The sequence below is a fragment of the Cyprinodon tularosa genome, unplaced genomic scaffold (assembly GCF_016077235.1).
Source record: "Cyprinodon tularosa strain WSP-4 unplaced genomic scaffold, ASM1607723v1 ctg621, whole genome shotgun sequence".
Classification (NCBI taxonomy): Eukaryota; Metazoa; Chordata; class Actinopteri; order Cyprinodontiformes; family Cyprinodontidae; genus Cyprinodon; species Cyprinodon tularosa.
Window position 1 is genome coordinate 112,388 of NW_024039365.1, and position 23,792 is coordinate 136,179.

General features: G+C 37.2%; 1 protein-coding gene across 5 annotated transcripts in view; it reads right to left on the reverse strand.

Moving 5' to 3' along the window:
• The window catches only part of megf6b (multiple EGF-like-domains 6b), a 94,208-nt gene that overhangs the window by 19,870 nt on the left and 50,546 nt on the right, over window positions 1-23,792 (reverse strand). For 4 of the 5 annotated variants that reach the window (XM_038307843.1, XM_038307844.1, XM_038307845.1 and 1 more), the window contains exons 6-15: window positions 10,127-10,249; window positions 8,727-8,852; window positions 8,063-8,185; window positions 7,570-7,692; window positions 7,324-7,461; window positions 4,239-4,361; window positions 3,965-4,087; window positions 1,082-1,252; window positions 445-576; window positions 238-366 (exon numbers count right to left, since the gene is read on the reverse strand). In XM_038307843.1, coding sequence (XP_038163771.1) covers window positions 238-366; window positions 445-576; window positions 1,082-1,252; window positions 3,965-4,087; window positions 4,239-4,361; window positions 7,324-7,461; window positions 7,570-7,692; window positions 8,063-8,185; window positions 8,727-8,852; window positions 10,127-10,249 — 1,311 coding nt within the window. Of the gene's footprint in view, window positions 1-237; window positions 367-444; window positions 577-1,081; window positions 1,253-3,964; window positions 4,088-4,238; window positions 4,362-7,323; window positions 7,462-7,569; window positions 7,693-8,062; window positions 8,186-8,726; window positions 8,853-10,126; window positions 10,250-18,853; window positions 19,026-23,792 lie in introns of those variants that run through there. The other variant, XM_038307847.1, reaches the window with a different exon arrangement.

Below are 23,792 nucleotides of genomic sequence, written 5' to 3' on the forward strand. Positions count from 1 at the left end.
TTTTATTGGATATAAACCTATTTTTTCCCTTTTTTAACTTCCTTTTACATTGTGTTAGTCTATTGTTTAAAATCCAAATGCAACATATTGAATTTTGTGGCTGTTAAGTGTCACAATGACAAAGACAACAAGTGCAATAATGCTGCTGCACGACACCATCTTCAGAACAATTTTTAAAAATATATTTTGGCACTTTTAAATGGAAAATAAATGGTTAAAAAAAAAGAAGTTTCTCACCATCCTGACACAAATCTCCGCTCACTCCAGGAGGACAGCGGCAGCTTCCGCTGACTGGATCACAGCTGGCACCGTTTTTGCATTTACAGGCAAAGGAGCAGTTTTTTCCAAGATACCCCACAGGACAGGCTGTAACATTGACATTGTTTAAAAGTGAAATAATTCATTGTAATCTCAGCAGCATACAGATGTTTAATCAGCCCTCACTCTGATTGCAGATGATTCCCGTCCATCCGTCTGGACAATCGCAACCGTTTTTCCACAAATTGCATATTCCTCCATTAGTGCAGTCGTCACAAGTCAGACTGCAGTCGCTGCCGAAGGTGTCATCCAGACACACTGAAAACGACAGGATAATGACAGACAGCTGCAATCACAGTCTGTTGAACAGACCCATCATTCTAAATCTGCTTCTTTTGAACTTTTTCCAAGATTAAACTATATAAATATAAAAGTTATGAAGTTTGTTTCAAAACTTTTATACCAACCCAACATAACATTAAATTACCACGAACCCCACTAAGTCTGTAACAGTATATTAGAAATTTAACAAAATCAAACATTACTGGTTGATGTCTGTTGTTTTTAGCTTCTGTTTCATTGATATCAGAACTGTCTCTCATGGGCTTCCTGTTCTAATCTTCTGCTGTCTGTTAAGCCAAAGTGTTTCTGTCTTTAAAACTGGTTCCCTGCTATAAATGAATTGCCTGGAAGCACAAACTGAGGTTATTAACCCTCCCCATGTGGTCTTCGTCTAAATGAGTGTGAATGCTGAGGTCTGGTAATCAAATGCAGGTTTCCTGTTAATGATAACGAGTTAATAATGATAGGGAGGAAAACTCACCAAATTTCTCTGCTAAGCTGCTTTCAGCCCTCAGTTCTCCATCGTCATCTTCATAGTCGTCGTAGCGCTCCAGGGGTTGATCGTAATCCCGGAGTAAGGTGAGCTGGGGGGGAATGAGGGGGAGCTCGATGGCGCCTCCACTGGAGAGGGCTTCAACTGCACCTTCAAGAGCTGTGGAGGGGGAAAAAAAGGCACAAAAAAGGATAAAGTTATGGGAAAAGTATTAGACCATTGTCTTTTTAAACAAAAAAGAATGGTCAAAATTAAATGCCAACTCCTGTGTGCTTCATGTGACAAAAAAAAACTAAAATATGAAGAACAACCGTAATGCCAAAGCTATCAATTGGATTATGGTTGTCATTAAGAAAGACTTGGAAACATAAACTTTCATTAGCTGTTTTTTCTTATCTTATTTGTCCAAACAATCTTGAAAACTGAAAGTTGTAGGTGCCATTCAAGCGTCCTCCTGGGTCACGCCAAAATGCCCACAATGTGTGCAGCTTTGTGCGACCATGTGCTTCGAGTGGTCAGTATGATTTAAAAAGCCTGATATAGATGTAGTTCATTTAAAGCTGAAGTCTGTAAGTTTTTAAAAATCACTTTTTTGTCATATTGGCTAAAACTGTCCCTATGCCCAGATAGCAGTACATGTGATATGTAACCTGTGAAAAAAACTGCTTCAATTGGTCCTGCATACTGCCTGTATTTCAATCTGGAAAGAATAATTCGGGACGAGTCAAAACAACCAATCACAGCCAGAGGAGCGTCTGATGGAGTGTCAATCACAGCTCACACACGCTGAATCCACCCCCACCCCCCCACCCCCGCCCCCCAATGCGGTAGCCGTGCAGATGCTGTGAGAGGGGTGGAGCTTGGAGGTGGGGCATGACTGAAGCAGAGAGGGGGGGGGAGTTACGTGAAACCTGTTTTTCTTCAAATTTTAAGTAGAAGTCTGCTCTCTCCTCAATGTTACAGACTGCAGCTTAAACAATTGGCACCAAGAATGGCTTCTTTTTTGCAAAATTTCCTGATATTACCGCCGCATCATAAAAAAATAAAAAAAAACAAGAAAGTTAGTATTACGCTGGGATTATGGCCACCTGAATGTCACTGGGCTTGTTTCCATCCAAAGGAGAATTTTCAGAACTCTTTTAAAGAGTTGGGAAAAAATGCTAATGTGTTTCCATCTAATAGAGCAAAGAGGAGATGCAAAGCGTAATGTCGTCATACATTGAAGTTATGCTTGGCAGTAGTAAACGGGATATAGCGTTAGCAAACTAGTGCAGACCACAGATGGATCAAGGTATTGATAAATGAGTTAGAATTTGGCAAGTTTCACCTACAGTACTTCATCATGTCAGCTAGTATTAGTGAAGGTTCATTCCATCCAGAGACATCAAGATAGAAATGTGACTCTGCATTCAGGATGCCAGCAGTGACAGAAACAGCTGATCAGTCCTGTGAGGTAAATATCTGCTGTCCGAACTTATTCCAAAAATTTGTGTGCTTAAAAACTTTTGCAAAATTTTATAATCTTATTTATTTTTGCTGATTCCATCAGGCTCTTCTAAAGTGATACATCATAATGCACAAAAAAAAATCCATAGACTTTTTCAACTGTCTAGTTGTTTCATCTATGTGCTGTGAGGTTTTTTAATCTAGTTGAGAAAGAAGAAACTTTATTATCTGTAGCACAAAAAAGCAACCCTAAATTCTGTATTACTGTCTTAAATTACACCTTTTTACTTCAACTTGAGTATCATTGTACAATAATGCAAAATCTGGGGCTACTTAACTATTTCTTCTCGTAAGTTTGGTTAAATAATGTTTTTTTTTTTCTCTCGACAGAGAAATCCAGAAACAGCTTTTAAAGATTTATCTCAATTCAAAACTAGATGTCAAAGAAAACATTGGTCAGGACTCCAAAAGCACCAGGAGTATAACAATTTGTTCAGATATCTTCTATTGTGGAACTTGGTTTTAACTGTTATATACAACCACCCTTGCATCAAACCCAGCAACAGCATTGATTGCTTCATGCTCTGATCATCAGAACTGACAAATTAAGCAGAGTCGTTACTGCAGCCAGGTTCTGTTTCATCATCCAGTTAAAGGTAGGAAGAATATTAAGGAAGGTTTGAAAAAATATATATATATATATATATATATATATATATATATATATATATATATATATATATATATATATATATATATATATATATATATATATATATATAAAAACAACAATAACAAGGGGAACCCGCTCATTTGCTCACTTGTATACCTTTCTCTTTGACCATCCCATTGATAGCCAAAATAACAGGTGACAGTTGGCTATATATATTTTCTTTTACATTTTGCCATTAATTGTAGCCAGACCTGAAAATCATTGTTTACAGAAGCTCTCCATCCAATCTAAATTAGCTTGAACTTGTTTGCCTCTGTTTCTTCTCTAACTTACAGTCTGGACACAATCACAAACACTTGACAAGCTGCTTCTACAAAGTATTTAAAAATGTGATAATTAGGCGCTCCCCAGACTTCTCAATGTCTGTTTGTAAAAATGTCAGTTTTCAGAAAACCAGAAAAGGACAAAATCTCAGTCTTAATGAGTTGATTTGCATTCTGAATTTCAGAGAGAAAGGGGAGAAATAAACAGATGTTAATGTGGAAAGCATAGGTTACAGATACCACTCTACTCCATCTTTGTTTTAAGTTTATTACACAGAAAATGTAATGACTTAACAAGACCTAGTTAAGGTTTCTTTACTAGCAGGTCATGGTTAGCTGGACATGAATTAATTCAGGTTTAAACGGTGAGAACCGAACTTGGAACAAGTTTTTATTAATGGTGAACTTGCACAATAATGAGGCACTCACGGATGCAGGAGCGTCTGTCCTCGTCCAGACGGAAACCCCGATCACAGAAGCAGGTAAAGGAGCCGGCAGTGTTATGGCACGTGTGTTCACAGCCACCATTCACAGCCAGACATTCATCTACATCTGAACAAAACAGACACAACACAACTGTTAGCAGCTCTTACTACTTCATAAGGTGATTTTAGAAATTTAACAAACACTGTGAGCAACAAACTTATAGATCCTTAAAGAAATTAGGAGTTTCAGCCATCCTTTAACTGGCTGTTAAACATACCATCACAGCTACATCCATCAGCGCCGAGTCTATATCCTGCTGAGCAGTAGCATTCATAACCTCCGGGGTAGTTGGTGCAGTCTTGCTCACAACAGGAGCTCCGTTCTCCACACTCGTCAACATCTGCCAAACAAAACCAGCGCGAAGACAAAAACCAAGAGGCAAGTTAGCGATATGCTCCACTGCTTGCTGACAGAAAGTATAAAGTGTTTTGATTTAACAACCAATAACAGACATGTTAAAACAGAAGAAAAAAAAATCTAGCACTGATGCTCCGCTTTTTCCACTTCAAACTTTGGCCTTTTTTGGCCCCGTCCTATATTTTAACTTGAGCTCTATAAATCCTTAAAGGGCTAGAAGATTTTATTAGTACATTAAACCAAAGAATGAATGCACTTTATGGCACTCTCTCTCTGCTTTTATGTGCATTTGGCTAAATAAAAATGATAACTGACTAATAAAATGTCATAACCCCATTTTTGTGAACTTGTGAATTTTATTCTATTCATATGTTTGACTAATATTTGTAAATCAGTGTGGACAGCATTTATCCAGTCCAGAACAAGACTCTTAAATTAAAAATGACTCTATAGTTCAGTTTTTACTAAAATTAATTTAGAAAGATGGAGGGTTGAAGATGAGTTTTAAGTCTGTCCTTAGACAGGATCATTCCAATATACAAATACTCTTTAAACTAGAGGTAATAAACCCTGGTCCTCAGGACTGATTTTGTGCGCCTGCTCCAGCACATCTGAATCAAATAACTGCATTCCCTTCCACAAGCTATAAAGGGATGCAGGAGAGGCCTTTCAAGCCCTCGCTTATCCAAGTCATGTTTGCAGAGGCGGTGAAATACCTTCAACATGCAGGACACAAGGTCATTTGGACCAGGGTTAAAGACCTGTATGCTTAGGATCATTGTTAGTCTGTGAACGTTCTTGAGTCTTAAAGGGGAACGCTGTATTTTTTTTACATCTGCAGTTACATTTCTTATATTTATATTTTTTTAAAACAAAGCAGAGTGAGTATGACGTCATCCGCGTGCGCCGGCTTCTATTCTTTCGTTCTATCCGCTGAACTGCTGCTAGTTTTACTCACATGCCTGAAAGAAGTCTAGTGCTACTACTACAGATGATCTCGCTCTCGAAGTAGAATTGAACGATTCAGATTAGCTAGCCGAATGAATAGAAGGGGTAGAACCTAGCGGCCCGTGGCCCGGGCTTCCTGTCACAACTCCAGTATGGCGTGCTGATGACGTCATACACACTCCGCTTTGTTTTTAAAACATTCAAATATAAAAAAATATAACAGACCAGCTTATTTACAAGTTTCCTTGTCAGAACTATGGGGGCTTTGAGGAGCATTGAAGAGGAGATTTGGAAATGTAATGGTTTGTGTTCTGAGTAGTTACTGAAGACAGTAACTCAGTATTTGGTTAAATAAAGTCATAAAAAAGAATGTAAAGATGTCTGAACATTTCAATAGCTGGGATTTCCTTTAGTGACCTGCTCCTCTTAACAACTTGATCCTACTGTGTCTCTTACTCTTTATCTTGCCGTTGGTTCACCAATGTTCTCTAACAAACCTATAAGGTCTTCACAGTACAACTGGATTCAAACAGAGAATAAAATATACCCTCAATACTGCATTAAGTACAGAGCTTGGCTGAACTAAAGATTTTTAGTCGAAAAACAGAACTGAACAATGTATTCTTTTAACTTCACTAATCTGAAATAGTTTGGGTTCGCAACTTCATAAAATCCGAGGTAAATAAATTGGAGTTTTTGATTGTAATGTTTGAAGCTTTAGATTTTGTGCTACCGTACTTTTCCAAGGTAGTGTAGGAGAAAAACAATGGTGTATTCAGGTCATGCTTCATTTTGGGTCTTTCCTTACTGATATTTGTTTAAGCTTACACCATCAACTCTCACCTGCTCTTTCAGTATGACAAAAGAATAAAAAATGTAGGGACTTTATACCAACAATAACTTTACATTAATATTCTTAATTTTCCATAGCAGGTAATACTGCAATTACAGCAAAATCCTAAAGCTACAGACATCGGAGCTGATCTTCAAAGAAACCAAAAGAGAAAGAGGGCTAAAAAAGTCAGAGGGTAAATTGCATGGGGCAATATAAACAGCGTGTGCAGATAGAGGGTGTGTTGAGGACAATCTACAAAGACTGATTGCACAAAGAATAAGATATGCAAACAGGTTTGGGAGCACTGGCATTTTGAGTGAAGCTGAAAAAGATGGATGAAGATAGATTAAATTCTACCGCAATTCTACCTTGGAGTTGGAGGTGGAATGATATATATATATATATATATATATATATATATATATATATATATATATATATATATATATATATATATATATATATATATATATATATATGTAATAACAATTTATATAGTTTATAGTGCATCTGAAAAGAGATACAAACAAAACTAAATAAATAATAAAACAGAAACAAATAGAGGAGAATTTCAAAAGTTAAATTGAAAAGATTATACATCAGTCATAAAACCTGGAAAAGCTTTGTCTGCTCCATACTGATCGCCACTCTGACAGAGACGGGGCAAATGTCAGACTCCCAGCGAGATTATGCTCTAAACTGCTGGATTAACTCCACAAAAGTCTCCCTTCCCCAAAAATATTGCAAAGACTGTAAAATGTTAGTAAAACAGTTTTTCTCACTCAGCTCATCAAGGAAAACAGAGAAAGAAAAATAAGTCTCTTTAAACACAATTTAAGGATGGATCCTTTAAGCCCAATTACAGGCTATGTGACGGATGTCCCTTTGTAGCTGTTCCATTTTGCAGTGACTGCAAGTGTTTCAAAGTTAGTCTTTGAGATAAAAATTCCTTTTCTTTACTTTTTTCTTGACTAAAAAAGGTTTAAGTGATAAAACAATAGAAAACAAGTTAAATGATTAAGATCAAATAAATTAAATAAATTAAAAATAATTAATTTTATACTGCAGATTTAAAGGCTTGCAATGGGTGAATGGTTATGCAATGTCTAACTACAGCTATCCAGATGTTTTGCATCAGTCTGAGTGTGTTTTAGCCTCTTACCAACACAGGTTTTCAGGTCCTCATCAAGACGGTAGCCATGGTTACAGGTGCATACAGGTCCACCGGTGGAATGCTGGCAGTGATGAGAGCATCCACCATTGCTGTTCTCACAGCTGTTCACAATCTCCATCTCAATCCCTAAAAAGTCAGAATGAGATCAGGAGATGTGCCAGGATAAACAGTACATCTCCATGAGTTCTATCATCCAAGTAAAGGTTTAAAATGTTTTGTAATACTTAGACTGACTGTAACACTGTTTGCCATCAGATCCCAGCTCATAGGCAGCATTGCAAACACAAGCATAGGAGCCCAAAGTGTTGCGGCAGCCATGAGAACAGTTGGTCTCCTCTGTTTTACACTCGTCAATATCTGAGGGAGGATGTATTGAAACATTATGAACTCCAAGAAGAAACACGTGTTGCCCACACAAGTTCAAATGCATTTTGAATGTTTCTCATAAATCAAAACCTTCTCATAGTAAAATCCTGAAATCTATATAACCTTTACACTCTCAGCTGATCCGAGCCAGAGACTGGCTGCTTGAGACAAGTTTATGATTTTTGTGTTAAAACACACATTTTGTTTCTTACTTTTTTAAGATTATAAATTCACATTTTGTTGTCTTTGAAATTTTTAAAATGGACAGAGAGGAGGTTTATATCTTTTTTTACTTGGTTCAGATTGAAGGAACATCTACTCCATGCTTCATATGTAACTCATTAAGCATATTTTAAACTACCTTCACAGGTTTTGCCATCTTCCGCCAGCAGATAGCCAAGTTTACAGTCACAGAAAGCCTTTCCTCCATCAACTCGACACTCATGCATACAGCCTCCATTCTGGGTTGCACAAGGATTCTGCACTGTAACACCAAAAGCATGTAGTCATCACTCTACAGTAATATATTGTTCATTCTTCGCAGCAGAAATCTGTCAAATACGGCTGCTCTAAATTTACATTCAAACTATTTTTATACATACTTTTACACATTGTCTGCAAATTTAACTTGTGAGAGCCTGTCTGGCATGTGTGATGAGAACTTTCTGCTCTGCAGAAATTAGAGGAAGCTGCTCGGACTCAACAATTACAAAGTAAAAGCATTGGAAAGACAGTGCTTGAGAAGAACGCAATTCAAGTATATTATATCATAGAAAAAAACTTTACTTGACTGTGTAGCTTTAGAATATGAGGAGATTAAAGCAAGCAACAGACATAAAAACACTAATTATGTAGGAAAAAAAAGTGCGTAACTAGATACAACTTGACACCTTATCCCAAGATATCCCCAGCAGAAGGAGTCAAAGTCTGGTAAGAGTTTACCTATTTGTACCCCTGTGTGTATGTGATATGTAATATATATGTTTAAAGAATGTTAAAAAACTTTAAAAGCATTGGTCACTTACATATACAATGTTTTCCATCCTCTGCCAGTATGTAATTTGGCTTGCAGCGGCAGCGGAAATGAGAGGCTGACCGCTGCAGACAGTAGTGCTCACATCCTCCATTGCGGACAGCACATGTATGCACAGCTGAAGACCCAAATGTAAATAAAAAAGCAAAGAGAGTTAGAGATAAATCACTTAATATTGAATTCAAATATTTATTGCGTCGACATATTAAAACCGCAAGCTCAATAATCCTTCTTAAAATACCTCATCACCATGAAAGGCTAAAACTTAGAGATACTTGAGTGACAGGCATCCACATCCACTGATGAGGTACAGTTCAGTCTGATTCAAGGTCTCATCAGCCTACATTTGTCTTCTTTGAAGCTGCAGATGGGAATTTTTAGGGAAAATAACAGGTAGAAAGACTCAAAGGCTGCATTATTCATACTGGGAGACTGGAATCAAGATCCATCTGTCTTGAGTGTGTGTCAAACCACAGAGCGCTCTCCAGCTCAAATATTATGCAGCTACACGCTGTGTGTGTGTGGAATATATCTCAAGTTCTCAGGGCAGATGAGGAGCTAGAGAACACATCCAGAGTTTAAAGAGTTGATGTGAGGACAGCTGAGTTTGGACTGATCTATATTTTCACAGCTTTTATAACAAAAAACTATTTTCTCTAACTGGCATCATACATGGGCTCTGCTTAAAGTACCGTATGTCCACCAGCACAGTGTTATAATTTTTGTAATCACTTATCTTTTCATGATACAGCTTGGTAATTAAATGTTGTATCCTTCTACATGGCGGATCTCTCCAGGTACTCTTGCCCATAGTGAGGTTCTTTTTATTTTTTGCTTCAGTCAATAAATAACTAGCCTATATTCTTCTAAAAAAATGTTCTGTTTAAGAGAAGAATTCATGGTTCCATCAGTTACAGACGTTGGTCTTGCTGGTCCTGGATCAGTAAAGCAGCCCCAGAACATTACACTACCACCATCATGTTCATCATATAAAAGGATGGGTTATTTTTCTTTAACAGGATTCCCATCCTCCAAACACTTACATTTATGGCTATTTATTTTAAAGTTTCTAGGATAAATACGACATTTGGCGGTACCATACCTTCTACTAGCATATAGTTATCTGACATTATAATCGCATTTGATCTGAAACATTTAGGGTAAAACAAATAAAGGAAAGAAAAAAAGGAAGAAAAGTGCATTCATACCACATTAGACTTAATTTCACTCCATCTAGAATTGTACTTTTTATTCAATATTTGTATTTGTTACTATCAGCAATTTTGATCAATTTGAACATGAGCAGCCATGGTGGTTCCATATCCACCCATATTTTGATTAATTCCATATGTAGAAAGCAGTGGAGGTCACATGGTTGCTTTTTTTACTCACTGAGGCAGGTGCGTCCGTCCACATGGAGCCTCGAGCCGGGATGGCATTCACAATAGTACGAGCCCCTGGTGTTAATACATCTGTGCTGACAGCCTCCATTATGGACCTGGCATTCGTCTATATCTGAAAAGAACCAGACAGTAAAAACAGATTTGCAAATGGCCTAAAGCCTCTCATTAAACTGAAAGAAATCCCAAATGAACTGCAAAGTTGTGAGAGTATTTTAATTAGTCAGGCTTTAAGACAAAGATCCACCTCTAGCTGAGAGGAGACGATGGATGAGAATAGGGGCCAAACTCTCCCTCCCATGTGGCAACAACTACTGAACATTTAAAAGCACATTTAAATTCCTGCAGCTCATCGGAAACCTCCAAGTGAACAAGCATATGGAAACTTGAACCAGAGGATGCAAATCCAAACATTCCTTCAGACCAAGTGTGTTGGGGGTAAACAAACAGAAGAAGCAGACTCTGCATCTGAGAACATTATGGTGTGTGAAACATAACGCTCTAAGCATGGGAACTGATTCCTGATAAAACAAACTATGTATTTGGACAGCACCTATTTCAAGGGTCAAAGACTAATACATTTGTGAGAAGACCCCCTGTGAGATCTGAGCAACTTCATGAAGCCTAACTCCATTTTTACTTATTATCTTAGAATAATCAGGAGCCTAAACAGTTTCATATAGAGGATATAATGAAAATATTATAGACTGCAACATGTGATGTGTATAAAAAGAAAGGAAATCTGTCTGGCTGCAAGTGAGACCTGTAAAATAGGCCAACACCTTATAAAACACAGTTAAAGTACAAGAATATGAGGTGTGCTGTTCAGAACAATGTTGACTTCACGCAGCTTTTTTTGAGCAGAAAACTATTTAAAGAAGTTACTGAAACCAGTATGACCACAGTGACCGTGTAAATTTGAAATACAGGCTGACAGCTGTCACTACAGCTGTGATATAACGTTTTAATCAGCAGAAATATAGACCAGATGCTTTACCGCAAACCCCACATCTTACTCCAAAATGACAGAGAACAGTGTAACTCAAACAAAACAGTATATATAACGTTCACCCAACCAGTCGAAACACAAAATCCCCAATGACAGATTTCATGCACAAAATTACATGACATCACTTGTTGGAGTGGGTTTCTGTGAATAGGGTGTTTGTGGTAAATACCTAACTTTCAGAAGACTATGGCTACATCTCTAGGAAGTCTAATAAGTTATCTGGACAGAAAAAAGTTTTCCTGCAAAAAAGATCTGAAAATAGCTGTAATGGGCGCTGTACAGTAATACTTATGCCAGACGAGTGGATGATGCACTAATGTTGACATTCAGGTAAAGAATGTAGAAGGCAGAAGGAGGATGTAAACAGTAAATGAACAGTCACTTCCTGAGCAATACTAGAAGGATTATCTGTACCATCAGTTTATTAACACATGTGCAACCAGAATATCTATTGCGTTTTAGGAAAAAAGACCAAATTAACTTTTTTCTCTCCCTATTTATAACAAGCGTACTAAAGTAGAATTCGTGAAAGGATAGAAATTACTTGTCTGAGAAAATAAATGCGTTTAATATCACGCCACTGTACCCGATCTGTCCCGGAAATGGGATCCTATCTTACTTCAGGCAGCTCATTTTTTAGGCTTTCAATTTGTATATAATTTTAGTTAAGTTTGTTTTTTTTTGACTCTTTTAACTTTGTTGGTAGGCTTTTACATTTGCCTTGTGCTGTACTTTTAAAGTATATAGTGCATAATCTATATATGACACATAATATGACATTTTAATAGCTCCTGTAGGTTGCATACAAAGTTTTTCTGAAAAATTAGTGTCCCGTGTCTATTATTATTTGTTGCTATTTATATTTTACATGTTGTTTGGCTCAATTTGTTAGTAAGATTCACACAAAGGCCTTTGTGTACATCTACAATAACAACACTAATACCAAAGGTACGATAATGTGCATGTGCAACAGGGGGTAAACAAGGAAGTACTGGGGAAGACTAAGATGGCACCTCCCATCGGATTTGCGAAAACAATGTAAAAAAAACTAAACAAGATCTATTTTGAAAATGCAAAGAAAGGTTTGATTCCAAGACAGAGAAGACTCAAATAGCATTAGGAATACAGTATGAACACTGGTGTTCACTGAGGTGGGAGCTAAAGCTGTGGATACGTTCAGATGTCATTGCAGAGTTGATTGATGTGAAAGCAAATGACCACATTAATGCTAATAGTAGCGATAGCAATGCTACTGTTATCAAGTGGGAATGCTTATGCATTCCCACTTATTGTTGTTCACTTAAAATTTTTCTGACTCTAACTAGTCCCGCAGTTTTCAACCGATTTCAACAATTTTGGTATCAAAACGTTCAGCTTGTTCAGCAGAATTGTGCTATGTCTTTTGGTAAAGATATTTTTTGTAGTTTTCGCGATATTCTGCTTTTTCTGCATTTTTTTGTCCCATTGAAATGCATGTAGAATTCTTAGATTTCAGCAAAATTCAGATAAAACTTTATCATCTTCGACCTTTAACTACTTCAGCATACTTTCAGCTAGAAACACCATTCAACTTTTAAAATGTTTCCGTATCTTTCTGCTATTACTGTTTAACTCTGCTTTTTGCTAACTTTTACAGTTTTGCTTCAGTGAAGCTTCAAACTTTAAAAGAAAATTTTAAGATTTTCAGATTTATAATGGAAGTCTATGGACGGAATTCTTCAACTGCTAGAGTGCGTGCTCTAGCTTTTGAGCTGTTCTGGTTTTTCCGAACAAATTGTTGTCAGTCCCTCATTTTTAACTCAATTGAAATAAATTATACATCAAAACGTAGGGATTTTTATCAGGATTCAGGAAATATAACCCTAATTTGTGTGGCATTTACGGTTTTCTGACAGTTTGGCCCAGACCATGAAGAAGTCCACACTTCCCCAATAGAAATCCAATGAGAGATTTTCCAAAAATCACAGACAAAATCCAAAAAGATACATATTTTCGTATCGCTCCCATTTATTAACTATTTGATGTACTAACATGAAACTTAGTATACAACATCTTCAGAACCTTCTAGCACTCACATTGAAGGAATTTCTTCAATATCATTTATGGTTTAGCTGTTTAGCTGACTTGTTCGGGCATAGGAAAACGCTGATTCTGAGAAAAATCCTCAAACTCAGAAAATGCAATTTTTTACATCGTCACCGTGGCCAAATAATTTTTAGTAGAAACATGAAAGTTGGCACAGTCGAAGCCGAAGGATGGCTGACGCCAACGGTGAAAGAATTTTTTGAATACCTTTTACGGTTTTGGCTCACCGCTCGTTTGTTCGCAGGGGAAGTTTTACTTTTGGGAGTTCTGTTCTACCATGGAACTCCATGTTATTTCATGAGACCAGCAGGATTTACAAACCTTTTTATTTCTCCTTCCCATTAAGGTTGTGAATGAGCTACAGCCATGAACATTATCCCAATTGGAGACAAAGGATAGCTGTCGCTTATACTGAAATAATTTTTGAGATACCATTTACAGTTTGTCTTCAGCACACGTTTGTTCAGAGCTGATATTGCCATTCAAAAAAGCCTGAGAGGAAAGGAACGAAAGTGACCCGCTTTTCTCTCTTTCACTGACAGGCTCGTTAACGTCGTCAAGGTAACCGAGCTTCAAAGGGATTTTACCTCTGCCACTTTAAACAGCACATTTTAATCTAATGGAGGGAGACAACACTGATTTAACATTTGGAAATGGATACAATATGACTACTGGCCATGACCCTTCCCTTCACACGCAACCCTGATAGACTTTCAAAATAAGACGCCAGGGACCCTACAAAATAAAAGCCCCTACATTAAACTCATATTTTTTTCCCAGCATATGGCTAAACATTATAACCCAAACTCAACCACTTTTTAAAAATTAGACTCTAGGGGGCTTTTCAAAACACACCCCACAGCAAATTTCAAAATAAAAGCCTCCCACTGCCACTTCATCTACTGCCCTAATAACAGGGGAAAAGAGTGATTTAACGATTGGAAAGTCATCAAGTATCATTGCTGGGTCTGACCCTTTTCTCAACACACAACCCTGCTAGACTTTCAAAATAAGACTCCAGTGACCCTACAAAATAAAAGCCTCTATGTTATACTCGTGCATTAATTGATTCAAATGGCTCAGCATTATGACCCAAACTCTACCAGCTTGATTCTATTAGACTCTAGGGACCTTTTCACAACATACCCCAGATCGAATTTCACAATAAAAGTCTCCCATTTATGCTCTAATACATTATCTATTCACCCAATAACATGGAAAACCAGTGATTTCATATTTAGAAATGGATTCTATATCACTGCTGGGCATGACCATTCCTTTGAAACACATCCATGATAGACTTTCAAAATAAGACTAAAGGGACTCTACAAAATAAAAGCCTCTTCCTTACGCACACTTATTCATTGTGCCGTATGCCTTGTAGCTATGACCCAAAGTCAACCAATTTCTTCAAATTACACTACCAAGGCCTGTTGACTACACACCTCAGTTTACATTTCTTAATAAGGCTCTAAGATTTACACTGTAATAAAGCATCTGCTAACCTCGTAACATGCAGCCTAAGCCTGCCAACGGTGCTTTCATCACCACAGTGGCTCGTATCATGCAGGTTAGTTTTTTTTTATAAATTCAGCTCCTTAAGTGGTATTAGCTCTCTTTCTATAAGCTTCTCTCTCTGTCCTTTCTCTGCTTCTCATGGTTAGTCTTGCACTTAGGTTTGTAGATTTTCAATCCTCAAATGATGACACTGTTTTCTTTATGCTGATCAACCGACACATTTTAAATAATTTCAAATTGTTTTGCCAAGTCTTGACATTTCCACATATGATTTCAAAATTTTGATCAGCTAATTTCATACTTTTCAGCCTATGCTGTGAACTTTGGCTTCATTCTGCTCTCTTTCTGGACAGTAATTAAGCTTTTCTGTTTGCTGCTAATTCATAACACGTCTGACATGTTTCTGGGCAGTAGGTAAACCCCCCTCCAAAATTTCTTTATACATTTTTCTAGAAACTTGGGAGACATTATATTCAGACCCTTCTACTGCACACACTAAAGACATTTTTTGATATTATGTATGGTTTGGCTGTGCAGCTTTTAAGATGAGTTTGTTTCTGCCCTTTTACTGCCAAATGATTCTACCCTACAAAATCTTCAGATGATTCAATTGCTTTCTGCAGTTTGAAGTTTCTAATGACTTCCTATCACATTTTCATATGTTCTGCAGTTAATTTCAGCTTTTTTCATTCAGCAAAAGCATTCCCACTTGCTGTTTCTCCGAAACAGCTTTTTCTAGTCTTCTACAATCTCAGTACAGTTAACATTATAAATAGACTGACAGAGATAAACAGAACGGGGCAGAGTTTCGACACAGCTGCTGAAATCCAGAGGACTACACAAGATCAGATTCAAATAAGCGCTCATAATCAATGCACTTGGTGGGGAAACAGGATGTTAATGTGTTCTTCTCAATAAAAAAGTTTAAGCCTGAATGTGCTGATGAAGATTCTCAGTCATCCAGGTCATAGTCATTCCGTAAAAGTTTAAAAAACAATCAACTGGACTTGGTTTCCAAGATTTGAAGACGTTTCACTTCCCCTTTAGAAAGCTTTCTCAATTCAAATTTCTGGATCCGCAGTGAGTTTGAGTCTTAATATAGGCAAGGACTTGTATTGCTCGGAAACATGCAAATTGAAACTGACCAGTGGGTCGTTTGGTTCGATTGTTAGCCTGTAGATGGTTCCTATAATCTGCAAGTTTCCTAAGCAATTTCTCATACTCACACGTTATTCCGAGGGTGTCTTTCCAAAAAATGGCGTGCTGTTGTTTGTGCAAAACTAGCCTGACAGTTTTTTTTTTTTTTTTTTTTTTTTTTTTTTTTTTTTTTTTATCGGATATGGTCTGTTCCTGTTTGGCTGTGACTCCATCCCAGAGAGAAATATTCGCTGGGCTGCTGCCATCAACATCTTTGTTAATAGATGTTGGAGCCTGTTTTTCAGTGTAGTCCTGTTTCTCTTATTGTGACTAACTGTATGTGCTATCTGTATCGTAAATAAAAAACTTGTATTAAGACATCCCTAGGGGAGTGGCGGCCTAGTGATTAGGGCATAGGGCTTGGAAACCTGAGGTTCTGAGTTTGAGCCCCACTCCCACAGACTGCCACTCTGGCTCTCTGAGCAAGACCCTTACTCCCACACTGCTCCCTGGGCTCCCCACCATGGCAGCCCACTGCTCCCCAAGGAGATAGGTTAAATACAGAGGTACATTTTTCTAATGTGAGATCAATAAAGTTAAATTGTTATTATTGCACACAATTGCTGTAAATCAGTTTATTTAATATTGGTTAGTCTCTGACTACCCTGAGCTGTCGACAGCATTTATCACAAGGCATTGCATGGTTGTCAGGCTGGGTCAGGTTCTATTAAGTAGCTGCTTCAGTTGTCGCCTTCTAACTTTCTGATAGTTCTGTGTTATTGCTGGCAGATGGCCCACACATCTGTTTATGTCTGCTCAGCGTGCTCAGTCATGAAATCTATTCAGGTTGAAAAACGTCTATCACAACACTGTCACCACAGACACATGGCGTATATTACCTTATTTTACCACTATGAGATGGTTTTTGGTCTTTTTGTCTAGGCATGCAAATACAATATGGGAGGAAATAACCTTTGATATTTGTTCAAATTAACTGTTTTATGGATTTTCACATCTTTACTCTCCTATCACATTGAGATGGGGTTTTCTCTAAGACAGATACCTGTCCCCCCCATTCCCCCCCACCCCCCAATGCATGCATTATTATTATTTATGCATAGCAACATACGACATATGATCTTTCAGTCTTTTATAAAAAACTTTCCCAGGCCTCTGGAGGTGAGCTATCTGGTCCCATTGCCTAAACATTTACCTTTAGAATGGCTTATAATCTTTCCGTCATTTAAAATATTAAACATGGTTATAAAATAAATAATTTTTTGCAGCCTTCTAGAAAGACAAATGTAAACAGCTTGCAACATAAAGAATTTGATGTTCAGTGGGTCCGAAGCAGGAATGAATTTGGAGAAGTCACATCTGAGCTTCACAGTTTAAATTAAACTTTATCAGGTAAAATACTTGTAGATAAAATGTTGTAATTCTGAAAAAAATCTTGCTTTGGGTATTTGGAAACAAAATGGTAAAATACTAAAGATGAAATTGCATATATGACATAAATTCCCTTGTACAATGACTTCTGTTAAAACCTCTGGCTAAACCTGCCTCCCAGTAATGTCCAACAACATCTTCAAATATAGAGTTTGGAACAGAAACAAGCCTATAAACTTTCTTCCACTTAGTATTTCTGCTGCCAAACCTGAGTTTCACAGCACCTACAGTAGGAAAGCTGGCAGGAACCATCCATGCATTTTTCCATTAATGGACCATGCAGACTTTTGGTTTGGTTTTTCGTGTAATGAGAGTGGAGTTTCTCTGTCAGCTGCAGTCCTACAGTTAGTGAGCTGATCACCTCAAACCTCCAGCCCAACTTTCCACATCCAGAATACAATCCTCACAGACCCAGAGCCAAAGTCTCATGCTGGCTTAAATTCTGAATGCATGAACCCTCTAAAAACAGCACAGTGTCATCTCAAAGGAGAGATATTTCATGTTAGTTTAGACACGTTTATTCTGCAAAGCAGTTACTTATGCACTGTTTTGACTTAACTCCAATCATAACACAAGCAGAAATATCAGTAAAATTGTGCTCATAAATGCGAAATAGTTTTATAATATGTGTTTTGTCCCCAAGGGCTGTGGTTGGAGGAAACACAAAAAGGGTTAAAAAAAAAAAATAGAATGGCCTTCTTATTTTAAGGGTTGCTGAAATTTGAATCATATTGACCAAAATCTTAAGTCAAAATTATAAATCAGACAAAAGCAGTTGTATTTTATAAGAAGATTTAAACTTAAACAAATGTATTGTACATTTTTTTACCAACCCAGGTAAATTCTAGGCATGCTATAGTTTATCATTAGAAATAGTCTTTTTTATACATAAGAAAAAGAAGGGTAAATAATGTAGATCAAAAACTTTAATAGTTCAGCGTTTTTTCCTTAATAAAAGAGGAATCCCATTGGGTCCTTTAAAGAAACAAAAACTGACTTTTCTCTGCAGTAAGAACAGGATTTCAGTCAGTCTTTCAGCCAAGATAAATACAATGATTAGAAGCAGCTTTTGGTGCATAAAAGTTAGTGGATATTTATGGTCCTACTTTCTATTAAATAAAAAATAAATAATAAAAATACCAACTTTTAGAGAGCAAATTATTTGTGTTGTAACTGACAATTTCCATTGTAAAAAATATATATATTTTAAATTATTTTGCTTTGATCAAAATTTTTTGAAAAGTATCCATCTGCATCAAAAAGCTGCACTGGTGCTTCAAAATTTCTATCCTGATTGGGAGTCAGGGGCTGCACAGAATCAGTCCAGGGGCAGTAAATAGCCCCCGGGCCACACTTTAAACACCCCTCCACTGTAACTTGCATTGTTATCTCCTTTCTTATTCTTTAAAAGACTCTCTAATAACGTAGACAAATGTTTCCACATGGAACTATTGCCACCAATGAAAAAACACATCAAAATCTTCCACTGCTTCTGTTTTTCCCTAAAAAACTATTACTTACCTGTAGCAGCAAGGTAACCAGTGTTGTATCCATGGTAACAGAAAGGCCTATAACAAATTCTTCTGTAGTAAGCATAGGGGTAATTTGCAGCCAGATATGGCATTGCTTCAAGAAGCACCAGGAAGCTAATCCATAATCCTGATAACAAAGCCATGGCTGGAGTATGCCTTATCCCAGTGTCGCCAGAAAAAAGAATTTCATCATCTGTCCTTTTAGTTATAGATGCTTTGGTTAATCTAAGTTACTAAATGTCGTAAACTGACATCCCTTTCTGGCTGCTGCTTATTTTCTTCTGCCTCACTCCATCTCCTTCTCTGTTTCACCCTCCCATCTGACAAGGCTGGAGTCCATCACATAATTGGTCCTCCTCTTGCTTTCTTTCTGGTCCTCACATTCCCTTCTCTGTTTATCCTCTGTCTTGTTCTGCTTAAACCCATAACAGATTATTTTCCAATTTTACCAACCTATATTGATTGATTTGTACCTTTACTTATTTATGACATTTCATTACAGAGCCACTTTTTGACAGTTTCTTCAAAAAGAACCTTGTGATTTAAAGAGAGGATTTATTAGAGCAGATGTCCTCTTTTGAAATGAACCTGGATTGTAAAAATGCCACTAAAGTAATGCCAAGTTTGATCATGCCAAAAGTCAAATTCAGTGCTTTTATCCAAACATCTGAGAAAGGAATGAGTCTTACGGACAAAATGTGTCTAGGAGCTTAGCGCTATGCTTTTTAATCTTTTGCCAACACGTACATACCACTTTAATACTTAATACAACTTATAAAACAGTGGTAATAATCAGCATCTTTTCTTCATTTAAATGGAAATGACCTGTAGATGAATGTCTCATTGAGACCTATGCCAAATACAGTGACTCTGACTTTTATGAAAGCACTTTCCAATAATGCAACCTTTAAAGCTCTCTAAAGAAATACTACAGTGTTTCTGGTGTTGCCAGATGTAAAACAACATAATATTCATACAGATTACATCTAAATAAATGTGTGTTTTCATTTTATATCATTAGAAATTAGAAATATCCTGCCCTGGGGCGATGCTGAGAATTTAGTCCATGCATTTGTTACTTCAAGGCTGGACTATTGTAATTCTTTACTTTCTGGAAGTCAATAAAATGTAGTTAAAAGCCTTCAGCTGATCCAAAATGCTGCAGCCAGAGTTCTGATGAAAATTAAAAAGAAAGATCATATCTCTCCTATCCTGGCTTCTCTTCATTGGCTTCCTGTTAAATCAAGAATTGAATTTAAAATCCTCCTTTTCACATATAAAGCCTTAAATGGCCAAGCTCCATCTTACATCAGAGATCTGATTGTTCCTTACGTTCCTAACAAAGCACTTTGCTCTCAATCTGCAGGTTTACTAGTGGTTCCTAGAATTTCTAAAAGCAGAATGGGAGGCAGATATTTTAGTCATCAGGCTCCTCTCCTGTGGAACCAGCTACCAGTTTTAGTCCATGAGGCAGACATCCTGTCTACTTTTAAAGGTAGGCTTAAAACTTTCCGTTTTGATAAAGCGTATACGTAGTTAGATGGGCTCTGGTTGTCTTAAGCAATCTCTATAGTTATGCTGCTATAGGCTTAGCCTTCTGGAGGACATAGGGAGGCCTATTTAATCATTCTGCTTCATTCTATCTCTATTCCACTCAGCAGAATCTTAGTTCAATCTCTAACGTTATGCTCTCTGCTTTTTCTCATAGTAGCTCTACTTCGTCTGTTCCTGTTTGGCTGTGACACCATCCTGGAGAGAAATATCAACTGTGCTGCCATCAACACCTTTGTTTATACAGTAGATGTTCGAGATCGGCCTGTTTTTCAGTGTAGTCCTGTTTCTCTGACTGTTACTGGCTTGATGTGCTCTCTTTATCCTCTGACATGGGAGGTCTGCTGGAGGTTTCTTCCTGTTAAAGGGGAGTTTTTGTCGCTACAAGTATTCTTAGTGTGAGGGATTGACTTGGAGTCAATGAGTCAATGCAATCAACTTGTTTTTCCTTAGATAGAAAAAATTGAATCAGTCTCACTGTATGATCTGGTGAAGTGTAAAGTGCCTTGAGAATTGGCGCTATATTGGCGCAATTGGCGCTATATAAATAAACAGAATTAAATATAAATAAACAGAATTAAAAACTGAATTATGAAAACATTCTGAGCTAAAGGTGAGAGTACCCCTCTTGTAATCATCGTCCTTGTTTATTTTTGTATTCTGGTAAATGCCAACAGCCAGTTAATCTTGTAGATGATAGCAGTCAGTGGCAGACACTTTTTAATTTGATCTGCAGTGCTGCATAATAAACACATTGCTGTGCAACTGCTTTGTTATATAGCCTTCTCGTACTCATTTCATTTCAGCTGTTTAAACTACTTTTTTCCAATGTCTTTAAAAATCATTAATTTAATATGAAAGAGACAACCTTTTAAGAATAAGCTTCCATCATTGGGTTGAAAATACAAGGCAAGAAATGACAAATAATAAAAATATTTCCCTATTTTTCCAATATTAACAAGTATAAGCTTGCACTCATGCCCAAAAGCAACTCTAAAATTATTCCAGTTGTTTTTGTAATGTTCACCTTTCTAAATAATAACCTGAAGAATAAATATAAATTTGAATTACAATATAACAATAAACAACAACTTCAAATTGCGTGCAAATGTGGTGGCTGCAAAATCATAACATAAGGCTGTATATGAACATTTAGACACCAACTTTGAAAGGTAATATTATAAAGAATACATGTAGAATCGAAAAAAATAAATACCCTGAGAATACAAAAAATGCCAAAACAAACAAATATATCTATGTATGCATAATAGTACATGCATACATTTAATTAAATTTTTTTTTTATTCTGACATTTTGCACCTTGTCTACCAGATGGCCCTAGCCCTAGCTAGCTGCAATTCTCTCCCAAGGCAAACCCTCTTTAATCTTAAAGTCATCATCTGAATGGTTAGAATGAGAAAGTCAGTATCTTTCACTTGTTGAATGTAATGTGACCAAAACTGAGTATCTCTGCAATTTAAAAAAATGAGTTTTACTTAATTGCAATTTCATTGTAAATGCACTTAAGTGCCCAGCAGTTGTTCACACTAAGCCTGGTTCTGCTGGTTCCTTCCTGTTGAAATTAAGATTTCTCCACCACTGTTACTAAATGCACGCTCTGTATGAGGAATTGCTGTAAAGTAAACAACAGATTGCCAGCAAGTTTCTTCTGTGTTCATCTGGGTGGAGTAAATGCAAGTCAAAGCTTCAATGCAGTCTGCTGGGTTTTCTTATGACTGGTTTATGCAACATTGTAAAATCGTTGGTTTTTTGAAACCCAAACATGAGAAATAAGAAATAGATATAACTGGTTTGGTCCTTCAGAATATAAAGTGTAACGCCACATGGTGGAGGAGACTCTTCATGCTACACTACTGGATTTCAGCATTTTTTTACTTTAACCATGCATAATGCTTTCTGATTGATTACAGAACACATTTACCAGGCTGTGTTTGTTTGTCCTGAGGGGACACCACACTTGCTAGGATATTAAGCCAAGATCATCCAACATGTTGAAAAACCCCGATTTGCGGTCTGAGTGGTCCTGACGCCTTTCCAAGCAACACACCAGAAAGCCATTGGGATAATTGGGGAGTTCTTTAGATCGTCTGAAAATAATTTACAAAAATTGGTATAATTATCCAGACACGTGAAATGGGCATAAGATAGAAGTTTTAAATGAACGATTTGACTAAACTAAATTTGCAAATTTCATAGAGCCGACTTGTGAATTGACGCTATAAAAATGAAATGATGTGAATTGCATTAGAACCAAACAACTGTTCAAAGCTTATGGAGGCATGCTTATAACCATTTAAACAGTCATAAGAAGCACTTTTTTAGGAAACACAATAATGAATACATCTTTTGGCAAAAAAAAAAAAGATTTTCACAGCAAGACTTGATCTCAAAGGTAAAAAGGAGCAACCATGTTAGTTTTGGTTGCTCATTATTTTGACACATGCCAGAAGTTGGCAGAGCTTCAGGCTTGTAAAATGCCTCAGCAGTAAAGTCTGTTTGACATGACAGCGTGATGCTGAAAGTGCTACTCCAGCATCAGCAGAACAGCTGTTACTGCAGGGCTCGTCTGTTTTGATTGGCATACTCCGAGTCCCAGCAAATCATCCTTAAATACGAAAACTTGGCTCAAATTTCCAGATCAGGATCAACCTTTAGAAAAGCAACCTTTTCTCTTTTTATTTCAAAGAATAAAAGATCTTAAATTAATAAATTGTCTGCCAAAATCCTATAATAGGAGCTCATCTTGAAGAGAAAAACAACAGCCTGTAGGGATGGGTACCAGTTGTGTCTCTGCGAAAGCTTAAATCCTTTACTCTAAAAACCTCCATGTAAGGGAGAGCAGATTGTTTTCTGCAAATGCAGCAACATCTAGAGCATTGAATGCCTCTGGCCAGCTTCTTCTACATCTGTTTATATCCCCACCAATTACAGACAATTAGAACATTAATGTTGTGGGCAGCTGTTTGCAGCAGTGGCAGAGGGCAGATGACTATGAAAGCCAGCTGTGACAACGTTCACATCAGCTTTAAAAAACAACAGCAGTGGGTTTTCCCTGTAGATGCCTTTACCATCGGCGTCGCCAGACCCCATTTACTGGGGCACGTGCCCCAGTATAAATGAGCTGTGCCCCAGTATAAATCTCATGAATATTTGCAACAGTGATACATTTTTTTAATGCATCAATTTAGATAATTCCAACGGGAGGAGACGTATATTTCTACTCAAATGCGCAGCAAGTGTGTTGGTAACTCCAAATTGAGGACGTATTAGCGCCCCCACGTCAGCGCATGTCACTGCATGAACTGCAGGTAAATTAACACGCTCCTCTCAACTGAGTTGGATGGGACACTGTGCGG